This window comes from Ciconia boyciana, chromosome 11 (assembly GCF_034638445.1).
Source record: "Ciconia boyciana chromosome 11, ASM3463844v1, whole genome shotgun sequence".
Lineage (NCBI taxonomy): Eukaryota > Metazoa > Chordata > Aves > Ciconiiformes > Ciconiidae > Ciconia > Ciconia boyciana.
Window position 1 is genome coordinate 7,986,224 of NC_132944.1, and position 19,653 is coordinate 8,005,876.

General features: G+C 43.8%; 2 protein-coding genes across 6 annotated transcripts in view; one reads left to right on the plus strand and one right to left on the minus strand.

Moving 5' to 3' along the window:
- Positions 1-17,470, plus strand: TMEM40 (transmembrane protein 40). Of its 5 annotated transcripts, XM_072875766.1 has the most exons (15): positions 1-324; positions 672-729; positions 1,106-1,306; positions 4,533-4,589; positions 5,185-5,324; positions 5,956-6,109; positions 7,575-7,682; positions 8,568-8,621; positions 9,497-9,532; positions 10,998-11,030; positions 12,458-12,523; positions 12,768-12,839; positions 12,922-12,996; positions 13,765-13,827; positions 14,284-17,470. In XM_072875766.1, exons 4-15 carry the CDS (start codon positions 4,541-4,543, stop codon positions 14,301-14,303), a joined length of 870 nt encoding a protein of 289 aa, XP_072731867.1. In that variant the 5' UTR covers positions 1-324; positions 672-729; positions 1,106-1,306; positions 4,533-4,540; the 3' UTR covers positions 14,304-17,470. The 5 variants fall into 5 exon arrangements, with proteins under 5 accessions (XP_072731867.1, XP_072731869.1, XP_072731870.1 ...); XM_072875768.1 differs by lacking the exon at positions 1,106-1,306; XM_072875769.1 differs by lacking the exons at positions 672-729; positions 1,106-1,306.
- The window catches only part of LOC140657967 (uncharacterized), a 27,040-nt gene continuing 15,095 nt past the window's right edge, over positions 7,709-19,653 (minus strand). Inside the window, exon 5 of the mRNA XM_072875774.1 lies at positions 7,709-7,793. Coding sequence (XP_072731875.1) covers positions 7,749-7,793 — 45 coding nt within the window. The 3' untranslated portion in view covers positions 7,709-7,748. The remainder of the gene's footprint in view (positions 7,794-19,653) is intronic.

Genomic DNA, 19,653 nt, shown 5'->3' on the forward strand with positions numbered 1-19,653 from the left:
CAGGGCCGCTGAGGCCCATCGGTGCCTGAGACAGGCCGGGAGGCCGCCCAGCACTTCTCCCCCACGCCGGTGGGGTCGGCCCTTGGCTGCCTTCCCCAGAGCTCGGGGACGTGTAAAACACATGGCTCCTCCCGCCACGCCTGGAGAGTGACTGCTGTCGGCTGGAGGATGACTCGGAGCCGCCGCTGCTCTCGCCGTGAGTCAGGGCAAGCCACGTGAGGCCCCAGCGCCGGCCCCGACGCCTGCCCGCCCGCCTGCCATCGCGTGCTGGGGCCAGTGCCGCGCACGCCTTGCCCCGGGATCCTGACCAGCACGGCCCTGCAGGTAAGTGCCGGGCAGGGGTTCGGGAGCTTCTTGCGACTGAGACCGAGGGTGTTTCGGGGTTGTGTCCTGGCTTGTGGTACACGGCTGGATTGTTGATTACTCCCTGAGGCATCACGACACTGTACGAGGGGTCGTGGTGCTGTGGAGGCAAGGCACAGGACTTCCGCATGACCTCTATGTCTTCCTGACTGGACTTCCACATCTTTTAATTTTTTTTTTTTCCCTATAAAATTCTTGTGGCAACCCCCCCATTTTATGTGTAGAGGAAGATTTGTTTGCCTTAACTTTACTCAGACTACAAACATGAGCTCTTCTGGCTTCTGATGAGCTCATTTTCTTCCCTTCAGAGCTTTCCAACAACCACACGGAGGAGCACACGGCACATAAGGAGAAATAACAAACCAGGTGATTTCAAATGGTGTATGTAAAGGCATACGGGAGCGCTGCCATTGTTTTACTAGTGTGGCTGGAAAACAGGCAGCAAACCACCCCGTGTTTGTGGGTGTAGGGCTGGCCGCAGCGTGGCCACCATGTCCGGGCTTGCTGTGAGAGCTGGGAGAGGAAGGAAGCGCTGGTGCTGCGGCAAGAGGCAGACGGTCTGTGCCCACTCCCCACTGACCCCCCTGGGGATGGTCACACCAAGCGTGGGGAGCTGCCCTCCTCATGGTGACATGCACTCGCTGGGTCTCTCCACCTGTCTGTGTTCAAGGACGCCATAAAGAGCGAAAAGTCTTTGAGTTTTGCTCCTTCTCTGTCACAATTCAACAGTATTTGACAACAGGAAGGCAAGCAGACAAATAGCAGAATTATCTCACTGGCGGCATTGCCTGAGGAAACTTGAGTAGGAACAGTTTCAAACTGAGCCGGCATGGATCAGTTTTTGTTGTCTCACTGGAAGAAACTACCAGCTTTCACCGTGGCCACAGCCCTCCAGGACATCTTCCAGTGGAACTAACCACTAGGACCAACCCAAGACTTGCAGGTGTGCTTTATGAAGTTGGTTGGTTTTGTTTGGTTTGGTTTGAGAGAAGGGCAGGGAGGGACTTAATGTTTATGTTTAAAATAACATGTAGCAAGATTTGGTGTCAGCATGTAACTTAAAATGAAAGGTTAAAGTAGTTTCAAAGGGAAGAGGTTTAGGATTGTCTGTTTTTTGTCTTGAAGTCAAAACAACCTTATCTTACTTTATTTACATTTTTTGCTATGCCATTGAACAATTTCACTCAGATATATTTCAGCAGCTAAGCAAAAAGTTGAGTGTATGGCAGTTATTAGTCTCACTTTCTAAACAACTAGGAGAAGTCTGACTCTGCACACATATTTTATTCTAATGTGTTAAAAAGACCTCACTGCAATTAAGTTCTGATTTACTGTGGGGAAAGCAAGATGAGGTCTGTTGTTCACATCATTCCCCAATGAGCTCATGGCCAGGCTGAAATGCCAGTATATCATCATCCTTCTCTTATTATGAGGTATAATCAACTAAATCACTTTTAAAACATACCGTAATTAAATGCCTATACTTATCCTTTGTTTAGATCTGATTTTCTTTCCAGGAGAGCCACAGGGGAATTAATTGTCCATAGTCTAACAGAAATTAGGTGCCTAACTTCCTTAGTTATGTAAAGCTTGGTGACTGACTGGGCTTAGCTGTGCTGGAGGCACAGAAAGGGAGACGGCAGACACTGGCTGCTCCTGGATCCTCTTGTGGCATCCAGGTCTTATCAGAGCGGGATGCGTAAGTGCATTAGGCAAATATGTTTCTGTTGCTGGTACGGCTGAGCAGTCCGGTCATTTGGGCCAGCAAACGAACAGCTTTAAGGTAAATCAGTCTGATAGCAGATGAGGTTGACAGTGTCTCCTCTGCCTTCCGTGTTGTATCTGCTCTTCCTTTGTGCGTGCTGGGACAGATCTGCTAGTGCCTACCTGCTCGCTTTGTCTTTGGGATGACGCAAAGCCGGCATAAGGCAGCTGCTGTGACAGGTTCATGTCACAGGAAGAGCAATGTGCCTCAAATGTGCTGTGAAAGTGGCCTTCACTGGGTATTAGGAGCCCCAAAGACAAACCTCCTGAATTTCACTCAACAGTAAAGTCTGTGGATATTTATAAATATTTTTGTGAAAAGGAAAATAAATGTTTATATTTAAAGTAATTTTGTTCCTTTAGGCCTGGTATTTCAACTGTGCAGTCCACAAAGATGTCTAAAGGATTTAACTTACAAAAGCAAACACTTGCAAGGTTTAAGCTGAGCCTATTCTTTCTTGCCTATTTAGGAAGGCAAGAAAGATACTGAAAATGCTGAAAACCATAGCTGGAGATACATAACTGCACAGAAATTACGTTTGTTATTGTGCGGCCGAGAACAAGTTTATCCAGGGTGTGGTATGCTGGTTCCTGTATTTCAGCATCAGCTGGTGCTTACCCGGGCAGAGAGGACAGATGCGTTTCTTGCATTGCCTGTTGGGTGCTCACGGTCTCACATTGCCAGCAACTGTCACACAGCGCTGCTGCCACAGCTACAGCAGTAAAGGCTGTAAGTCAGGCAAGGTTTGTGGGAGAGGTAAAAACTTTTGTTAGAGTAATTGATAGAGTTCAAAGCTTGTTTGTCCAAAAGCTTGCCAGTTTCCGGGTGGTTAAATAAAAGGTATTATCTGCCATTGTAGATGTCTTGCATAGACTCATCGTTGGGAATAATTTCAAAGTGTTCTTAAAATATTAAATTATATTTTTTTCTCACAATACACCTAGGAGGTAGGTAAGCAGTTTTCTGGGTTTAGCCTTTAAAAGTGATTAAAGAGGTTATGTAATTTTCTCAGAGCCGAACAGCAAACCAGTGGCTAAAAAGAGTTTCAAACTAAGGACCTCATCACTTGAAGAACACTTGCAGCCTAGGAAAGGAGAAAGGCCCCAGAATCACCAACATAACAGAAATGTGGGACCTCAACCCTGGTTCCAAAGGAGGGATGGATTTTGCAGCTACTTTGGAGTCTGTTTGTGTCTGATTTCCTCTATGTGAGAACTGACACACTAAAAGGCTGTTCTGTTTCCAGAACAAAGATGGTTTTGCTTGTGTGTTATACTATCCTTCTGAAGATATTAACTGGACCTGTTTTGGATTTATATTAGAATATTTTTTGGACTGATATGATGGTCTCTAGAGAACTGAAACTGCCTGTAGGAAAAGAAACAGTTTTCCATGTGGAAAATTTAAAGGAAATACTTAGTTTTGAAACTGCTTGATTGAAACTGTTTTGTTGAATGGACCCAAAAGCCATATTGTAAGAAAACCTGTGGGGTGTATAAACTCTTTTCCTATTGCACCCTGCACAGTAGAAACTGTACTTCAGGCTCCCCAAAAATCTTCTTTTCCATCTCTCAATACAATAGTGTTTTAGTTGAAATGCTGCATGAGGGGAGATGCAGTCAGTGCAGGATGCCTGGGCCACAGCAGGCATCTGTACAGAACCACGACCACCACAAAAAATGCGTCATCAGACTAAAACAGCCTCAAAACAAAATTTCTGGGGCAAGTTTAGCAAAACAAAAGGAAACACTGGATTTTCGGGATGTCAGAATGTTTTGTTTCCATGGCAAATACCAGTAAGAAATCTGGGATTGACACGTAAAAATTTTTAATTCATAAACCTAAAGTTAGTGGTAATTTCCTTCTCTTGATGACTTGGGAAGAACAGACGTTGAAGTGTCAAAGTCTTCTGTGAGACAAGGATTCCAGATCTTGCGGGGCTCTCCTATGAACTCTCTCTACTATTCTCCCCGATGGGTACATTTTAAGTGTAAGGCTATCAAAGGTACAGAATAATTGTTCTGTTTTGTGAGTGGAACAGGGCCTATTAAGTTACTCACATCTGTGGTAAATAGTTAATTAGACACCTTGGTAGTTGTAAAAAAACAACGATGTGAATGATCAAGTTGGACTTCTTTTTGTTTTACTCATGATGACCAGACTTCTGTTCTTTCTTAATAACCAAAGGCCAGCCCAGCAAGACTGACTCAGAGGAGTCGAGAATGGGTCCCAGGAGGGTAAATGAATCATGATGTGAAACTGCCATTGCAACAGAGAAGTGATTTCAAAACTAAAGTGCCTAGAGATAGACGCCATGCTTGCAAAAAATCAAGTGTAAGACAGAAAAATAGAGGTGGTCAGACTGATCTGTTCCTAAATATGCTTTTTATCCCCTTTCGAACAGGTACAGCAATGGAGAACTTGAATGTCCCATTCCCAGATCTTACTGAAGAACAGCAAGGTAAGGGTATCACACAAAAATCAAAGCTTCGGCTCGCTCACACTACGCAACACTGTTTGCTAGAGTGGTCTTGAGTCAATGAAACTTGTTTCCTCTGAAAACACGCTCCATCCATCTCCTTGCTTGTAAAAGGAAGACCAGCAGTCAGTTCCCACCTCTTCCACAGGCTTCTCATCAGGCCTTGGGCATGTGCTTGTGGGAATTTAGATGCATGAAGGAGATTTTGCTGTGCATTAAATGCCTAACGAGCTATATCAATACCTTGGTATCCAGCCCTTTGTGTCTTTGTGCCTGTCTGTAAAATGGCATGGTCAGAATAAGCACCCATTAAATAGCTAGGAATACTTACCCTGCTTCTTTAACCGAGAGAGTAGCATCACAGAGACATGGGTAATTTGTATGGACTACTGACATTTTTCGACTGCTTTCTGGCAGACTGCGTGCTTTATACAATACAGCACTACTCCCTTTCCTATATGCTAACATGCTGCAGAGTCTGATGTCTGTCACCACACCTTCACTGAGCTCCACAGGAACACTACCATGCAACCCACCTCTACTGCTTGCACAGTGATTTGCTTGTTTTTCTTCCCAGACATTTTCCAGAGGGTTTTTAGTGCTGATGCCAGTTACTTGGAGAATCATGAGAAAATGAACCAGTCCTTCTGGGAATCACTTGTAAAATGTTTAGCCACCACTGACCCACCTATCCTGAATACTGAAGAAAAGAACAGTGTAAGTTACTAAAGAAACATGCATCCTTTTAAGACATTGCTATACAGATACTTTTATACTTCTCTGATACGCTTTGGGGAGAGAAAACATACAGTCCAATTATCTGATATGCTAAAACATACCTAAAACATGCTAAATGCTGTAAAAAGACACTTAGATAAATGAGACTCAGGCCCCTGCTTTTTACTTCGTTGTTCTCCATGTGAAAAAATAACTGGCTTTGTATAAATTCCTCAGGATCAGTTCAGCTCACTAATGTCTAGGCAGGACCACTGTAATGTCTAGGCAGGACCACTGTTAGTGACATTTTGCTGTAAGATGCTGCAGAGATTCCATGTCCATTTCCAGACCCTCTAACTATATTTCTCCAGCTCTTTAAATAGTTAACTATTACACACCGTGTTTTTTTTCCTCAGTTGACTGCTCTCCTTTGAGTTGCTGAATGGACTTTACATTCTCTTCCCATCTTTGGCATTACTCTTTGTCCCCGATTTCCCCCTTGTATAGTAGGGGCAGGGGATTACATCGCCCACAGATTGGGTGAGATATATTCATTTGTATAGCAGGCTATGTTTTTACAGGCTACATTTTATTGGAGGGACTGTTTGCTATTTACTTACCTTTCTTTCAGCTCCTCAACAGCTGTAATGTCCTGCCTGGAGGCTGTGCAGCCTGCCTGAAGACCATAGAGGAGAAAGGAGTCAGGGCAATGGCTGTTCTTTACCTCTTGCTGAAGACAACCAACCCATCTGGATATAGGCAGCTGCCCAGCTCCAAGGGAAAGGGTGAGTCCTACCTGGCTGCTCGTCAGCTGTTTTGTTAAAATTACTGCAGTGCCAGTGGGACTTGACACCAGTTTGAAAACTCTGATATATGCTTGGAAGTGATTATTAGTGAACAACTAAAATGTGTAGAAATACTGCTTAGAAAAGTCAGTTAGGTATGGTGATAATGGGAACCAAAGATAGTATTTTACTTTAGTTTGACTTGGCTTCTTTTGGGGGAAAAAAAGCTTGTGTGTTTAGGGAGAGAGGATGTCCTGGGATGATGATGCCAAATAAATTTCTTGGACTTAAAGTGGTGCCCCAGTTTTTCCTATCTATCTGGATTCATGACACCCAGGACACTTCTTTGCATGGACCTCTCTGAGCTCTCATAGTGGTAAGAAATCCGAGCTGAGCCACTGAAAATATTTTTGCAAATGACCTAGCAGCACATGTAGTAGTAACTAAAACGAGTGGGTAGAGGATGCCACTCAGGGTGCTGAACCTGGCAACAAGATACAAATAGACTCCACTGCACTGCTCATTTGCCCGGTTGTGCAATAAGAAACTAAGTGCAGTTCCACAGGGTCCATAAAATCATTAGTTGTCTTTAATAGATCCCATTGCTGCACTCACTTAAGATGACCCTGAATTTAACTGGAGACCCTCAAGGAGATCCTGCCTTGATCAAACATGTTCATGAAGGGGAGAGACCTCCCAGCCTGGAGAGCAGTGCAGCTTTGGTCACCTGCCAGTGTAGGAAAGTTTGTCACAGCAGGGACCCCCTTCCTGCTCTTGTACAGTGAGCAGCATCGAACAGCCCGGGGGAATCATGTCTAGCTGCATATGTCCAAATATTACAACTAATAATGAAGAGATACACAGACCCACCAGCCCTCAGCACAGAGCTGAATTCGAAGCTGTTAAGAATCACCTGCAACTCCAGCCATACAAGCCAGGAGCTCTTTGCTGCCTGGCCCAGGAGTCAGCATCCTGCAGGTTTCTCCTCCCCAGTGATTTGGCCTAGCTGGCTTTGAGGGCTCTGCTTTTATACCATAAGGGGGTGCTGGCACTGTGGCATAAACACAGGGAACCCAGCAGAAATCAGCGGGGTGAAGGGAGAAGTAGCCCAGGGAAGGGTGAGCAACTATCCTCCAGCTAAAGCATCTTTCAGCTACAGCGGCTATTGCTTCAGGGAGTGGGAATTTTCACAGGGGCAGCATTATGGGTAAATTAAAGGCCAGAATATGAAACTTTAGGCATCTACCACAACCATTTAAGGAAGTGTAAACAGTAGTGTATATGATGCTTTCATTTGTAATGCATTGTACTACTCCTTGTGTGCAAAAAACACAGCTAAAATAAAACTAAGGGTCTGATTTCCTGTCAGACGTTTAATAGAGCATTGTGAAATCTGTCATTGTAAAAGAGAGAAAATGTAAATAGTTGTTTCTTCTAATATTTTTTTTCTTTCTATATAAAACAGATGAAAAATTGAAACTCTTGAAGAGATTGGAAAGGAATCTCATGCTTTCACAAGGGGAAAAAAAGGCTGAAAACTCATCCCATGAGTCCATGGATGAAGATACACAAGGTAAAGAGGATTTATTTTATTTTTCCCCGATACATAATTTAGCCTGATTGCATGTTCATAAGAGATTCACATAGGAGACTTGCAGCAATTCAGTAGCAGTTCTGCAGAACTCTGAAAAAAGTAAGAAATTGTACAAAAGAGAGAACATAGAAAATAATCAGTACCTCTAGATTAATTATCAGCAAAATAGCGGCTGCCTCCCACTCTTGTGGAAGTTGGAGGTTTCAGAAATGTAGAAATCTGCTGCAAGATTTCTTCCCAAATAAAAGATCATAACTTCTATGATCTTCAGTGCATTTATGGTCTAACTGAAGCCTGCGCTATAGCAGGAGGCAAAGAATAATCAATGTACAGTAGTAGCTGGCAATGCTATAGTATTTCTCTAGTATTTCTTTTCTTATTAGCAAACATCAGCCATGTATCAAAAGTCACTTTGGCTGCCACTAGACCATTTCATTCATGGAAAATGAGAGAGACTAAGAAGTGACAGGCAACATGGAAGTCATAATGCTGACATTGGCTTATTCTGTTACGGAAAGCCACTAGCTGATGAAGATCAAATGAGTTGCATTTAGAAATAAATTTTTCAAACTAATTAGCAGTGCTGATGATGTATGTGTTTAAAATAAGAACTTTCTCACTATACCCCTTTATACAAATTATTCCAAGTTCAGATTTTGCTGGTTTTCTCCTATTTGGCCAGCTTTGAAGAAAGCTGTGAGTCAAAAGCAGTTAATAATGATCCTTGCATTTCAAAATCTTGATTTTTACCTACATATCCCACGGCCATTATTATATTATGAGCAAACAACTACAGTGCTGTTGTTTCTGATACTGTTGGCACATTTTTCTTTAATCTGATGAAAAAACACTTTCTCTATCCAGACAGTGATGGGGAAGATTTAGGAAGACTGAAAACTGAAGGCCAATTACTTGGAGGTAGGACAAAGTGACAACAGTACTGGTTTTTACTAGAGACAACCAATATAAACAAAAAAAAGGATAATTTCTGGCATTCTTTGGTTTGACTTTTGAACAAAGGTATATTAACGCATATAGACGTAGGAAAATGACCAGTCAGAATCTGGCTGTAGGAAAGGCATTTCCTACAAGATGAAGCTCAAGTAATACTAACACTGAGCCATGCCCTGTGCTTAGAGTTGAACCAGGAGAATAACAAAATCTACTGTTGTGGGAGAAGTCCTGCTGCCTGGGTCTGCACAGTTGCCATTGAAATGCAGCAAAAGAATTTTGAAAATATTGATCACAGCCACTGCTTACAGGGTCTGCAGTCAGCCCTGAGTGCTGACCAGAGATCATCAGCAAGGACCACACTTTGGATCTCGTTCCCGAGGCTTTCCCTTTCCTTGCAAAGGAAAAATGGGAAATAAGTACAATGCAGATGAAGAAAATGTGCTGTGTCAACACACAGAAATAGCTATCAGCTATTGTATAGAACCATGGATGTAAAAAAGTTAAGGCTTTAATAATTTAATTAATGTCTTAAATTGATCTCAGCCCAGATGTAAGAGCAGCTCATTTAAATTGACATTAGGAGATCTAATGTGTCTCATAGGACTCTGATTCCACCTGAGATGGACTAGGGAGGGTTAATAATCCATTCATGTTTCCCACTTCCAAACTGCATAACCCACAACAGAGCTGCCCTCTCTAATGAGTTAGAGTTGGTATCTACCTTGTCACTTTTACACAACCACACTAATTTCAGTAGAGTTGCATGGGCTAGGACTGGCAGCAAGATATGCATACTCATTACAGATATTAATCTACATCATCTTTGCATAATATTTTAGGCATACCAGCAGAGGTTGTTCCCTACAGGGATTCAGGTAAGCGTTCCCAGATAACCTCATCCTGCTGGAAGGAAGGCTGTAACTGCAGTTTCTTCTTTCTGACATGCTTATATATTAAAAAATAACCCCCTGGCTGTAAATCCATTGGTTTCCAGTTAGCCTGGTGTTGGACCTGGGCATGGTGCAGACATTTTGTTGCAAGCTTGTCATAGTGGCTGTCTCAGAGCAGGAGATTTGTACAAGGTGTTCTAGCAGATTAACCCATTTTTTGGTTTTTTAGGCCTGCCAGGTTTCTCACCATATCAGCTCACAACAGTTGTCATCCTTCTTAGGGGAAAACCCAGCAGTTCTATTGGGCAACTATTCAGCCTTTCCCAAGAAAGGTAGGCAGTTTTCAGCATTCCCTGTGGCCCTCTATCTCCTGCTGAACAGGGATGCAAGACTGGGAGGAAGCTGGAACCTGGTTTCTGCAAAACAGTGATACTCAGCTCTGCGTGCCTTCCTCACTTAGCTGAGAGCACAGAGCATTCCCCAATAGAAGATGCTAGGTGAAAGCCAAATGACAAGCAACAGAGAAATGGTACCAGCTGAGAGGCTTGAAGAGACAGCCAGTCTAAAGGCAAATTTCCTTTTATCAGGCACTGCTAAGCAGCAGCAGAACAGATGTAAAAAGCCCATAGTAGGAAACGTTCAATGGCTTGCTTGCATTACCGACCTCATCCCTCCCGCTCCCAGGCCAGTGCCACATTCATTAGTTATGAGAGGCAGACAGCCCAACAGACTGGCCTTTCTGAGAGGACACCTGCTCAACCACTTTTCTTCTGTGGAGTGGGGAGTAGTTGCTGTGATTTGGACTGTTTCAGCCAAGGACAGATTTGGGAAGAAAATACAAATTGCAGCATAATCCCTAGGGGACGTTTTTGAGTTACCTATCCCCAAGGAGCTACATAAAATACCAGGGTAGGGGAATACGTTGCAGTACAATATTCTCCCCACATTGCCAGGTGCAGAAAGAGGATTACAGTACTCTTCCAGTTGGCATTTGGCCTCTCCACCTCTCACCATGGTCTTTGTTGCTTCAGTTCTAGATTACTTCAATACACCAGACTGAGACACAGAAAATACTTAGCTAGGGCAGGACACCATGCCTACTGCACTGGACCGGTTCAGGTGATACACACATGCAGCACTTGTGATCCCAGCTCTGCCTGGCTCCAGCTTCAGTTCTAGCAACTGAATATTAACACGGAGGCCATCAATCTTCTACTGCCCAGCTATTTCAAAGAACGTGGTGTCACTGTGAATAGTCAGTTTTATTGTTATCTGTTCTTGAGCACTTTAAACTTCCTTCATTTCCTGGCACTTTCAAGTACTGTTTTGTCTATACTGAGTCACCAAATAGGTGAATACTCGCCGTGCTTGCTAGTGCTGATACTGGTGGGAAACAATATTATATTTGTATTTTTACCATCAGAAATAATAAAACTCTGTTGCTTTTCAGAGATTACCAGAAGAGAAGATTCAATTGCAGATGGTAAATACAAACAAGTGAACAGAAGTTTTTCCTGTGGATGCTGTCTTTCAGGACTGAGTTTTGCTTAGTGATGATAGCTATACCAGCTCCTTGATACCTAGATATTTCCTAATCAAAAAGTAGAAGTTTGGGAATAGTTATTAAAATGCACCGTAATGCTTTAATAGAAGAAACACTGTGCAAGTCATTCCATGATACAAAGTTACAGTGGGACTATTACATTTAGGAGGCAGAGTAATACAGAACAGACACTCGCCGAGTATGAATGGATGTTCTGATAAATTCTGTGTCTATAGACCATTCATACAACCGCACAGAAGAATATTTGTCAGTCAGAATAGTGCAATGCTATGGTAACTTTAATAGTCAAATAACTGAGTTTGTCCCCAAACCAGAACTTGATCAATCCAGAATGCTTAAAGAATTAAAAATTCAAAAATGTGACTCCAGTATCAGGTGACCTAAAGCAGAATTTCTTGGCAAAGTTTAGTTGCTTCATGGTTCAAAAACATGATGGCAAAAGTCTGTAGCTGATTTGGAGTACATTTCCAGTACTCTCCTGTTACATCTTTAGAGGAAATTAAATTCACTGCCAGGCAGTGGTTGCCTGGATGCACAGCCCAATGTAAGTGAAATCAGCATCTAAAACTTTTGATGAATTCACTCCCAAAGGCTGATATGCAGCAGACTGCCTACGGGTCTTCTCAAGCAATCAACAAACAAAAAAGTAAAACACTTTCTGCTTTGAACATGTCATTGGAAATCTGGTAAAATATTCAGCTCTTTCTGACTTTTGACAATACAATTGGAGAAAGAACAGAATTTGGCAACTCTGCTCACAACTAGAGTAGAGCAAAATGCTCTCTATTTAAACCTCTATAAAGATCTAGCTTGTTCTTATGCTCTTCTTTCTATGTATCGGTATAGCTATCTATAGGAGACTAATTGTCAGCTACAGTTCTTAATTTGGGGGGTGCAGAAATACTTCAACATCAGGCTTAAGTAGATTGATGGTACTCATACACTTAGTAATAAAGATGGTTATATTACCGTAGCTGTGATTGTGCAAAGCACCCAAGAATCAAACTGAAGCTCCCTTTACTACTGCTTTACTCCCCCATTGTAATTCTGAGACTATTGATTGTCCCAGACTAGACAGAAAAGACCCAGAGCGCTTTAAAACAATGCTGTATTGTTAATGCAACCATCTGATTATGCCTTTTTTTTTTTTTTAAACCTGCTCTTTTTGGGGTGATTTTAAAATTGCTAATTTGATCTTTCTGAAAGGCTCACAGATCTTTCCTTTGAACAAACAGTTTTACATGTATTCTGCTCTGAGAATCAATTTCAGATACAAAAAGGGAAATAGACTTAAAACTCCTTCATTTCAGAGTTCCACAGCAATAAAAGACATTTCTTTTTTGTAGCATATGAGAATGAGAACACTCACCTCCATCAGTGGACAGTACGGTGGATGGGCATACGGAAGGATGGTAAATTTTTTTGTATTTTTATTTTTTTAATTCAACTGATGTCAACCCTGTTGGACCTTAATCCACGAATAAGATCTCTGGCTCAAAACTTACTTGTGTGCATGTACGTTTTGCAGTTGAGCCTAGTGTATGAGACATCTCATGTGGAAATAGACTTTATCGGCTGAACGATACACTGTACCTTGAGGTATATTCATAAGGGCCATGCCTGCAGTTGTGACCTAATTTTCCCTCTCTGTTTCAGATGAATTCTTTCATTTTGTCATTCTTTGCTTTGCAATTGGAGCTTTACTAATTTGCTACTACTACTACAAAGGTAAGGCAAGGCTTCAATAGAAGGATAAAGTGTTGCATACTAAAAGAATGAACAAAGCCAAACATGTATTTTGTTGCCTTAGATTGGACTATTTCTCTTGGAATTGGTTTGATCACCTTTGCTTCCCTGGAAACCACGGGGATATACTTTGGTTTAGGTAAGTGTATCTATCTACAGCAGCCAGCTCTGTATCAACACTGAGGATACAAGGTCACCCAGTCATTAACCTAAGCAAGTCTATAAAACTGCTAGTGCTGAGATTCTGTAAATCATCACGTAACTATCCCGTAACTTCTCATTCACAATTACACAGTGTGGCTGGAGACAAACATGCCTTAGTGATGCTGAAGGGAGAGGTTGACTCATTTTTTTTGTTCTCAATGACCACAAGACCCTGAGTCACCTCTTTCTGCAGCAATGGCTGAATGCTAAGTTGCCGTGACAACGTATAATTTCAGCAGCAAGGCAGTCTTCCCAGATACACTCTATAATGTGCTGCGCGCTCAGGCAGCATTCCCCTGGGACTGAGGTGGCTGAACACCCTGAGGAAGAGCTCTCAGCAGAACCTGGATAGCAGCAGCTACTGAAAATGATACTAAAGAACCAGGGATTCTTGGCAATCCCTAGGGATGTCATAGGAAAGGTGCAACTAGCAGCAAGTTATGGCTTCCCAACTGAGAAGAGAAGTCTCCTTTGTAATCGTGTGGTAATATTTTGGGTAGGTTGTGGATGGTTCTCTCAGGAGTCAGCCTTGTTGCTACTTTGTTATTAATGATATTGCAAAAGTGCTTGTTTAAACAGTAATCTTGGGTTCATTAATATCGCAAGTGCCAGTGTTTGGTTTTTGCCATTTTTCTATTTTTTATATTTTATGTTGCTATCTGTCTCATCTTAAAAAAAAAAAAATGTTTGTTTTCACAACTAGTGTATCGAATTCGGAGTGTACTTGACAGTTTTGTTCCTCTGATTGACAAATTCAGGCCAACAGGTAATGGTGATCTTCTTACTGACTGCATGCATATTCCTGGGTTCCTGGGTACTTCATTGTGGTCAAGTCTTAAGAATAACTTATCTAAATTACAATTTCCAATCTTCTGTTCTTAATTACAAAAAAGAAAGAAATATTTTACTACAGTTCATTACAGCTGCTTGGGTTTCAAAATGAATTATTCTTTATTCTTTCCATGTGGCAGAGCATTTTCACATTTTTAATACTCTGCCCTGTATGGGGTATTAACTATTTCCTGATAATGTCTGAATAAGAATTCTATAGCTCAATTAAAAATTCAGGGAGTGGAGGTAGGTTTCTCTTGTTGGGTCTTCAAGCAGACTCCAGGCTCATGTTTATCTGTCTTCATGAACACAAAATATGAAGAATGCTGAAAAGCTGCATAGATACATGAATGCAATAGTCCTGAGGGCTGTCTTTTTCTTCACCATGCAGGTATGAGGAAAGCTGCCTAGGAGGACTATTTCAGGAGAGTTCCACAAAACCCTGCTGTCTGAATTTCTAGTATTTAAAAAATTGCTTTATGAGGCAAACATAAAACCTAATGGCTAATGTGAAATATTGAAATGTTGAACCATAGAAAGACATAGAATCATAGAATCGTTTAGGCTGGAAAAGACCTTTAAGATCATCAAGTCCAACTGTTAACCTAGCACTGCCAAATCCACCACTAAACCATGTCCCTAGGCACCACCTCTACACTTCTTTTAAATACCTCCAGGGATGGTGACTCAACCACTTCCCTGGGCAGCTTGTTACAGTGCTTGACAACCCTTTCGGTGAAGACATTTTTCCTAATATCCATAGAATCATATAATAGTTTGGGTTGGAAGGAACCTTTTAAGGTCATCTAGTCCAACCCTCCTGCAATGGGCAGGGACATCTTCAACTAGATCAGGTTGCTCAGAGCCCTGTCCAACCTGACCTTGAATGTTTCTAGGGATGGGGCATCTACCACCTCTCCGGGCAACCTGTTCCAGTGTTTTACCGCCCTCAGTGTAAAAAAAGTCTTCCTTATATCTAGACTGAATCTACCCTATTTTAGTTTAAAACCATTACCCCTTGTCCTATTGCAACAGGCCCTGCCAAAAAGTCTGTCTTCATCTTTCTTATAAGCCCCCTTTAAGTACTGAAAGGCTGGAAAATCAGAGGTATCAGCTTCTATTATCTCATGGCAGTTCTCTGCAGAGCTCAGTGAAGTTATTCTAGAAGAGTATCTGAAGAGTATGCAAGAAGGTCTTCCCGCAGCCTTCTCTTCTCCAGGCTGAACAACCCCAACTCTCTCAGCCTTTCCTCATAGGAGAGGTGTTCCATCCCTCTGATCATTTTTGTGGCCCTCCTCTGGACCAGCTCCAACAGCTCCATGTCTTTCCTGTGCTGAGGGCTCCAGAGCTGGATGCAGTACTCCAGGTGGGGTCTTACCAGAGTGGAGTAGAGGGGCAGAATCACCTCCCTCAGCCTGCTGGCCGTGCTTCTTTTGATGCAGTCAAGGATACGGTTGGCTTTCTGGGCCGTGAGCATGCATTGCCAGCTCATGTCCAGCTTTTTGTCCACCAGTGCCCCCAAGTCCTTCTCTGCAGAGCTGCTCTCAATCTCTTCATCCGCCAGCCTGTACTGATACCAGGGCTTGCCCTGACCCAGGTGCAGGATGTTGCACTTGGCCTTGTTGAACCTCATGAGGTTCAGGTGGGCTCACTTCTTGAGCTTGTCCAGGTCCCTCTGGATGGCATCCTGTCCCTCAGGCAAGTCAACCACAACACTCAGCTTGGTGTCGTCTGCAAACTTGCTGAGAGTGCACTCGATCCCACTGCCTATGTCATTGAAGAGGATATTAAATAGTACTGGTCCCAGTACAGACCCCTGCGGGACACCACTCGCCACTGATCTCCATCTGGACATTGAGCCATTGACCACTACCCTCTGGATGCGACCATCCAACCAATTCCTTATCCACTGAACAGTCCATCCATCAGATCCGTATCTCTCCAATTTAGAGAGAAGAATGTTGTGGGGGACCGTGTCAAAGGATCTAAATCTAAACCTCCCCTGGCACAACTTGAGGCCATTTCCTCTTGAGGCCATTTCCTCTCCCAGGCTTGTTACCTGGGAGAAGAGACCGACCCCCACCTCTCTACAACCTCCTTTCAGGCAGTTGTAGAGAGCGATAAGGTCTCCCCTCAGCCTCCTTTTCTCCAGGCTACACAACCCCAGTTCCCTCAGCCGCTCCCCATCAGCCTTGTGCTCCAGACCCTTCCCCAGCTCCGTTGCCCTTCTCTGGACACGCTCCAGCACCTCAAGGTCTCTCTTGTAGTGAGGGGCCCAACACTGAACACAGTATTCGAGGTGCGGCCTCACCAGTGCCAAGTACAGGGGCACGATCACTGCCCTAGTCCTGCTGGCCACACTATTTCTGATGCAAGCCAGACATCATTCCCTCCCCTCAGAAATAAAGCTGAAACTGTGTTACAGAGTCCCATTCTTTCTTCTGAAGTGATTTGTGGCTCAGCAGAGCTCATAAGACTATCTAGATGTAAGTTTATATTTGATTCCATTAAATATAAACACATCATCCTTCCCTCGCCCATGCAACCATGTCAGTCTGCCTATGGTGTATCAAAATCAACAAAATGACCAATATTATCCTCCGCTGGTTCTGGTTTAAGCTCTGGATGTTTCAGGAGGAATCTTGGCAACCACAAAGCCACCTCCTCTTCACCCCTTGTGATGCTGCAAACCAGGCAAACACGAGCTGCTTGCTTACACAGTTGAGCCCCAACAGTGCAATAGCACTGAAGCAGATTAATTTATTGTGGCAGAACTCAATATAGTGGGTGTATAGTGATTTCACGCAGTGAAAGCTGGCTGAGACTTTACATGTAGTGACATAATGATGCACTAATGAGATTACTAACAAACAGCAGCAAATTTTATCTCTTCTTCTAAGGGGAAAAATAAAGACTCATCCGCCAACATTTTTCTTTCTTTGAGGAAGATAAAGTGCAACTTTTGTCATTCCTTTCATTTTATAGGGACATGTTACACATTATATATGTAGGGCTAATGCAATCATAGGCAGACTGAAAAAAAAGGGGATACCTTTAAATTTTTAGTAAAAATGTAAGGTCTTCATACCCATAGAAGGATGAAGGCATCAAGTCAGACAGAGCGAGCCATAAAACATGAAACTGTAAGGCAATGTAGATCTAACAGCCATTAGCCCTAACAGCCCAGAGTTTTAGAGGAGCAATTACAAGCCTTGCTCAGAAAATTAAAACACTTATTTTTAGTTGTACTCATTTTAAATTTTAAGCGCCAGTGTTAATAGTTCCATTTGCAATGGCAACACTTCCATTTCCCACTCCTGTGTGAGCTTGCCAATGGCATTTCCCAACCCTGCGCCAGCTTACAAAAGCATTTCTATGCCATCGCCAGGTTCCCACACCGTTGCCAGCTTACTCATGGCATTTCCCACACCACCGCCATATTGCTGATGGCATTTCCCCCGCCAGCGCCAGCTTACTGATGGCATTTCCCCTGCTGGCGTCATCTTGCTGACAGCATTTCCCATGCCAGTGCCAGCTTGCCGGCTGCATTTCCCACAGCTGTACCAGCTTGCTGACGGCATTTCCCATGCCATTGCCAGCTTGCCGGCTGCATTTCCCACGGCTGTACCAGCTTGCTGACAGCATTTCCCATGCCGGCCCTTCCCTGCCAGTAGCATTTCCCCTGCCAGCCCCAGGTTGCTGGCGGTATTTCCCCTGCTGGCCCTTACTTTCCGGCAGCATTTCCACCGCTGGCCCCAGCTTGCCGGCGCCATTTCCCCCGTCAGCCCTTGCTTTCCAGCAGCATTTCCCACACCAGCCCCTACTTGCCGGTGGCATTTCCCACACTGGCTCCTGCCTGCCGGTGGCATTTCCCCTGCTGGCCCCTGCTTTCCAGTGGCATTTCCCACACCGGGCCCTGCTTGCCAGCAGCATTTCCCCTGCTGGTGCCACCTACCCTGCTGGCTCCTGCCTGTCGGTGCCATCTTCCCCGCAGGCACCTTCCTGCAGACGCCATCTCCCCTGATACTGAAATTTATCAGAAACTGTACGAAGCAGCCTAATTAACACCTAGAACAAAAATAAATCTTGCACAACAAAGAACACGATGGTAGATGTGTTGATAAAAACAGATGAAGGCTATCGCCTTCTCTGAAAATCTCAAGAGGAGATCTGAGCTGATGACAGACATCTTTGGGGTACCAGCTACCAAACAGAAAGATACTATAAGACAGAAAACAGACAGACTTCTGTGGAGCACAAAGATGGCTTCAGAAAAGGTTCTGACAGAACACGAGGCATCGTCACAGGGCTTAGAGAAGTCCCGAAGCGGCCAGCTAGACCAAAGAAGTCTCGGGGATGCAATGAGCTCAAAAGGGAATTAAACGAAGTACAGATGTCCTCAGGGGACAGGGGACCGAATGGAGGCACGCTGAACAGTGGAGAGGACGGAAAGACCAACGGGGGTAACAGAAGGGGAGTCAGGAAGCGTTCAGAGGGGAAAAGAGGGGTGCAAAGTGCCCTCCCAAGCTAAAACAGGGTTCTAGGGCATAGGGGACGTCTCGCTAGAGCTCGGCAAAGGGAGCAGAGGAGTCCTGAGGGGGCCTGAGAGACCAAAGCCTCAAAGATAACCACGAGGAACGCCGAATGGGATTTCAACAAAGCACAGATGTGGGCAGGGGGCCGGAGCCTGAATGGAGGCATCCTAAATGGCAGAGGAAGAGAAGAGTGCTCCGAAGAGCACACACACACACACGCAAATCGAAAGGCAGCTGAGTGCTACAAGCGCGCTGTGGCGTACGAGAAAGGACTCAGAAGACATTGTTATAGAGAGCAGAGGAATTGGGAGGGTGCAGGGTAAGAGAAGAAGGCTTGGAGGCACAGTGAGGGCCTTGGAGTTTCAGGAGGGCATCTAGGCAAACTGCAGCTGACTGAGTGAGAGAGGAACCGAACGGAGACATCCTCGATGGCAGAGAGAAAGATAAAGGAGTGCTGCAGAGCAAAGAAAGATGGGAGGCTCTGACGGAAAAAGAAAGATGGAAAGGGAGATAAAGTGCTACAAGGTGCTGCGGAGAACGAGGAAGGTCTCGGGAGGCATCGTGACTATGAGGAGAGGGGTGCTGAGGGGGGCTGACGGACAGAAGGCGGCTTGGGGACAACAAAGAGGAACTCAGGTGATCACGTAAGCAGAGTTCAGATGGTCTCGGGTGGCCAGGGACTGACCAGAGGAATCCCAGGTAGCGCAGAGGAACAAATGAGTGCTCTACGGCTCAAAGATAGCCCCACCTAAAGTGCTACAGGATGGACGTGGAGCACAGGGAAGGTCTCGGGAGGCCTTTAATTAAAAAATTAAAAAATAGGGATAGCAAACTAGAAGAGCTGTAGAAAGAAAACTTAAAAAGCAGCGGCACTAAGGAAAAACAAGGGGGAAAAAAAAAAGACAACGAATGAGATAAAAGTAGAAAATTTAAAAAGCCAAGGAATTAAGAGAGGAAAGAACTAAAAAATAGTGACAGTGAACAAAAACAGAGACATAGAAAGAAAATTTTAAAAGCAATGGCACTAAGGAAAGACAAGCAATAATTAAAAAAAGACAGCAAAGGGAATAAAAGTAGGCATAGAAAGAACATTTAAAAAGAGACAAGGATTAGGGAAATAAAGGAAAGAATTAAAAATACAGACAGCGAACTAAAACAGAGATGTAGAAAGAAAATTTTAAAAGTGAGGGCACTGAAGAAAGACAAGAAATAATTAAAGACATCAA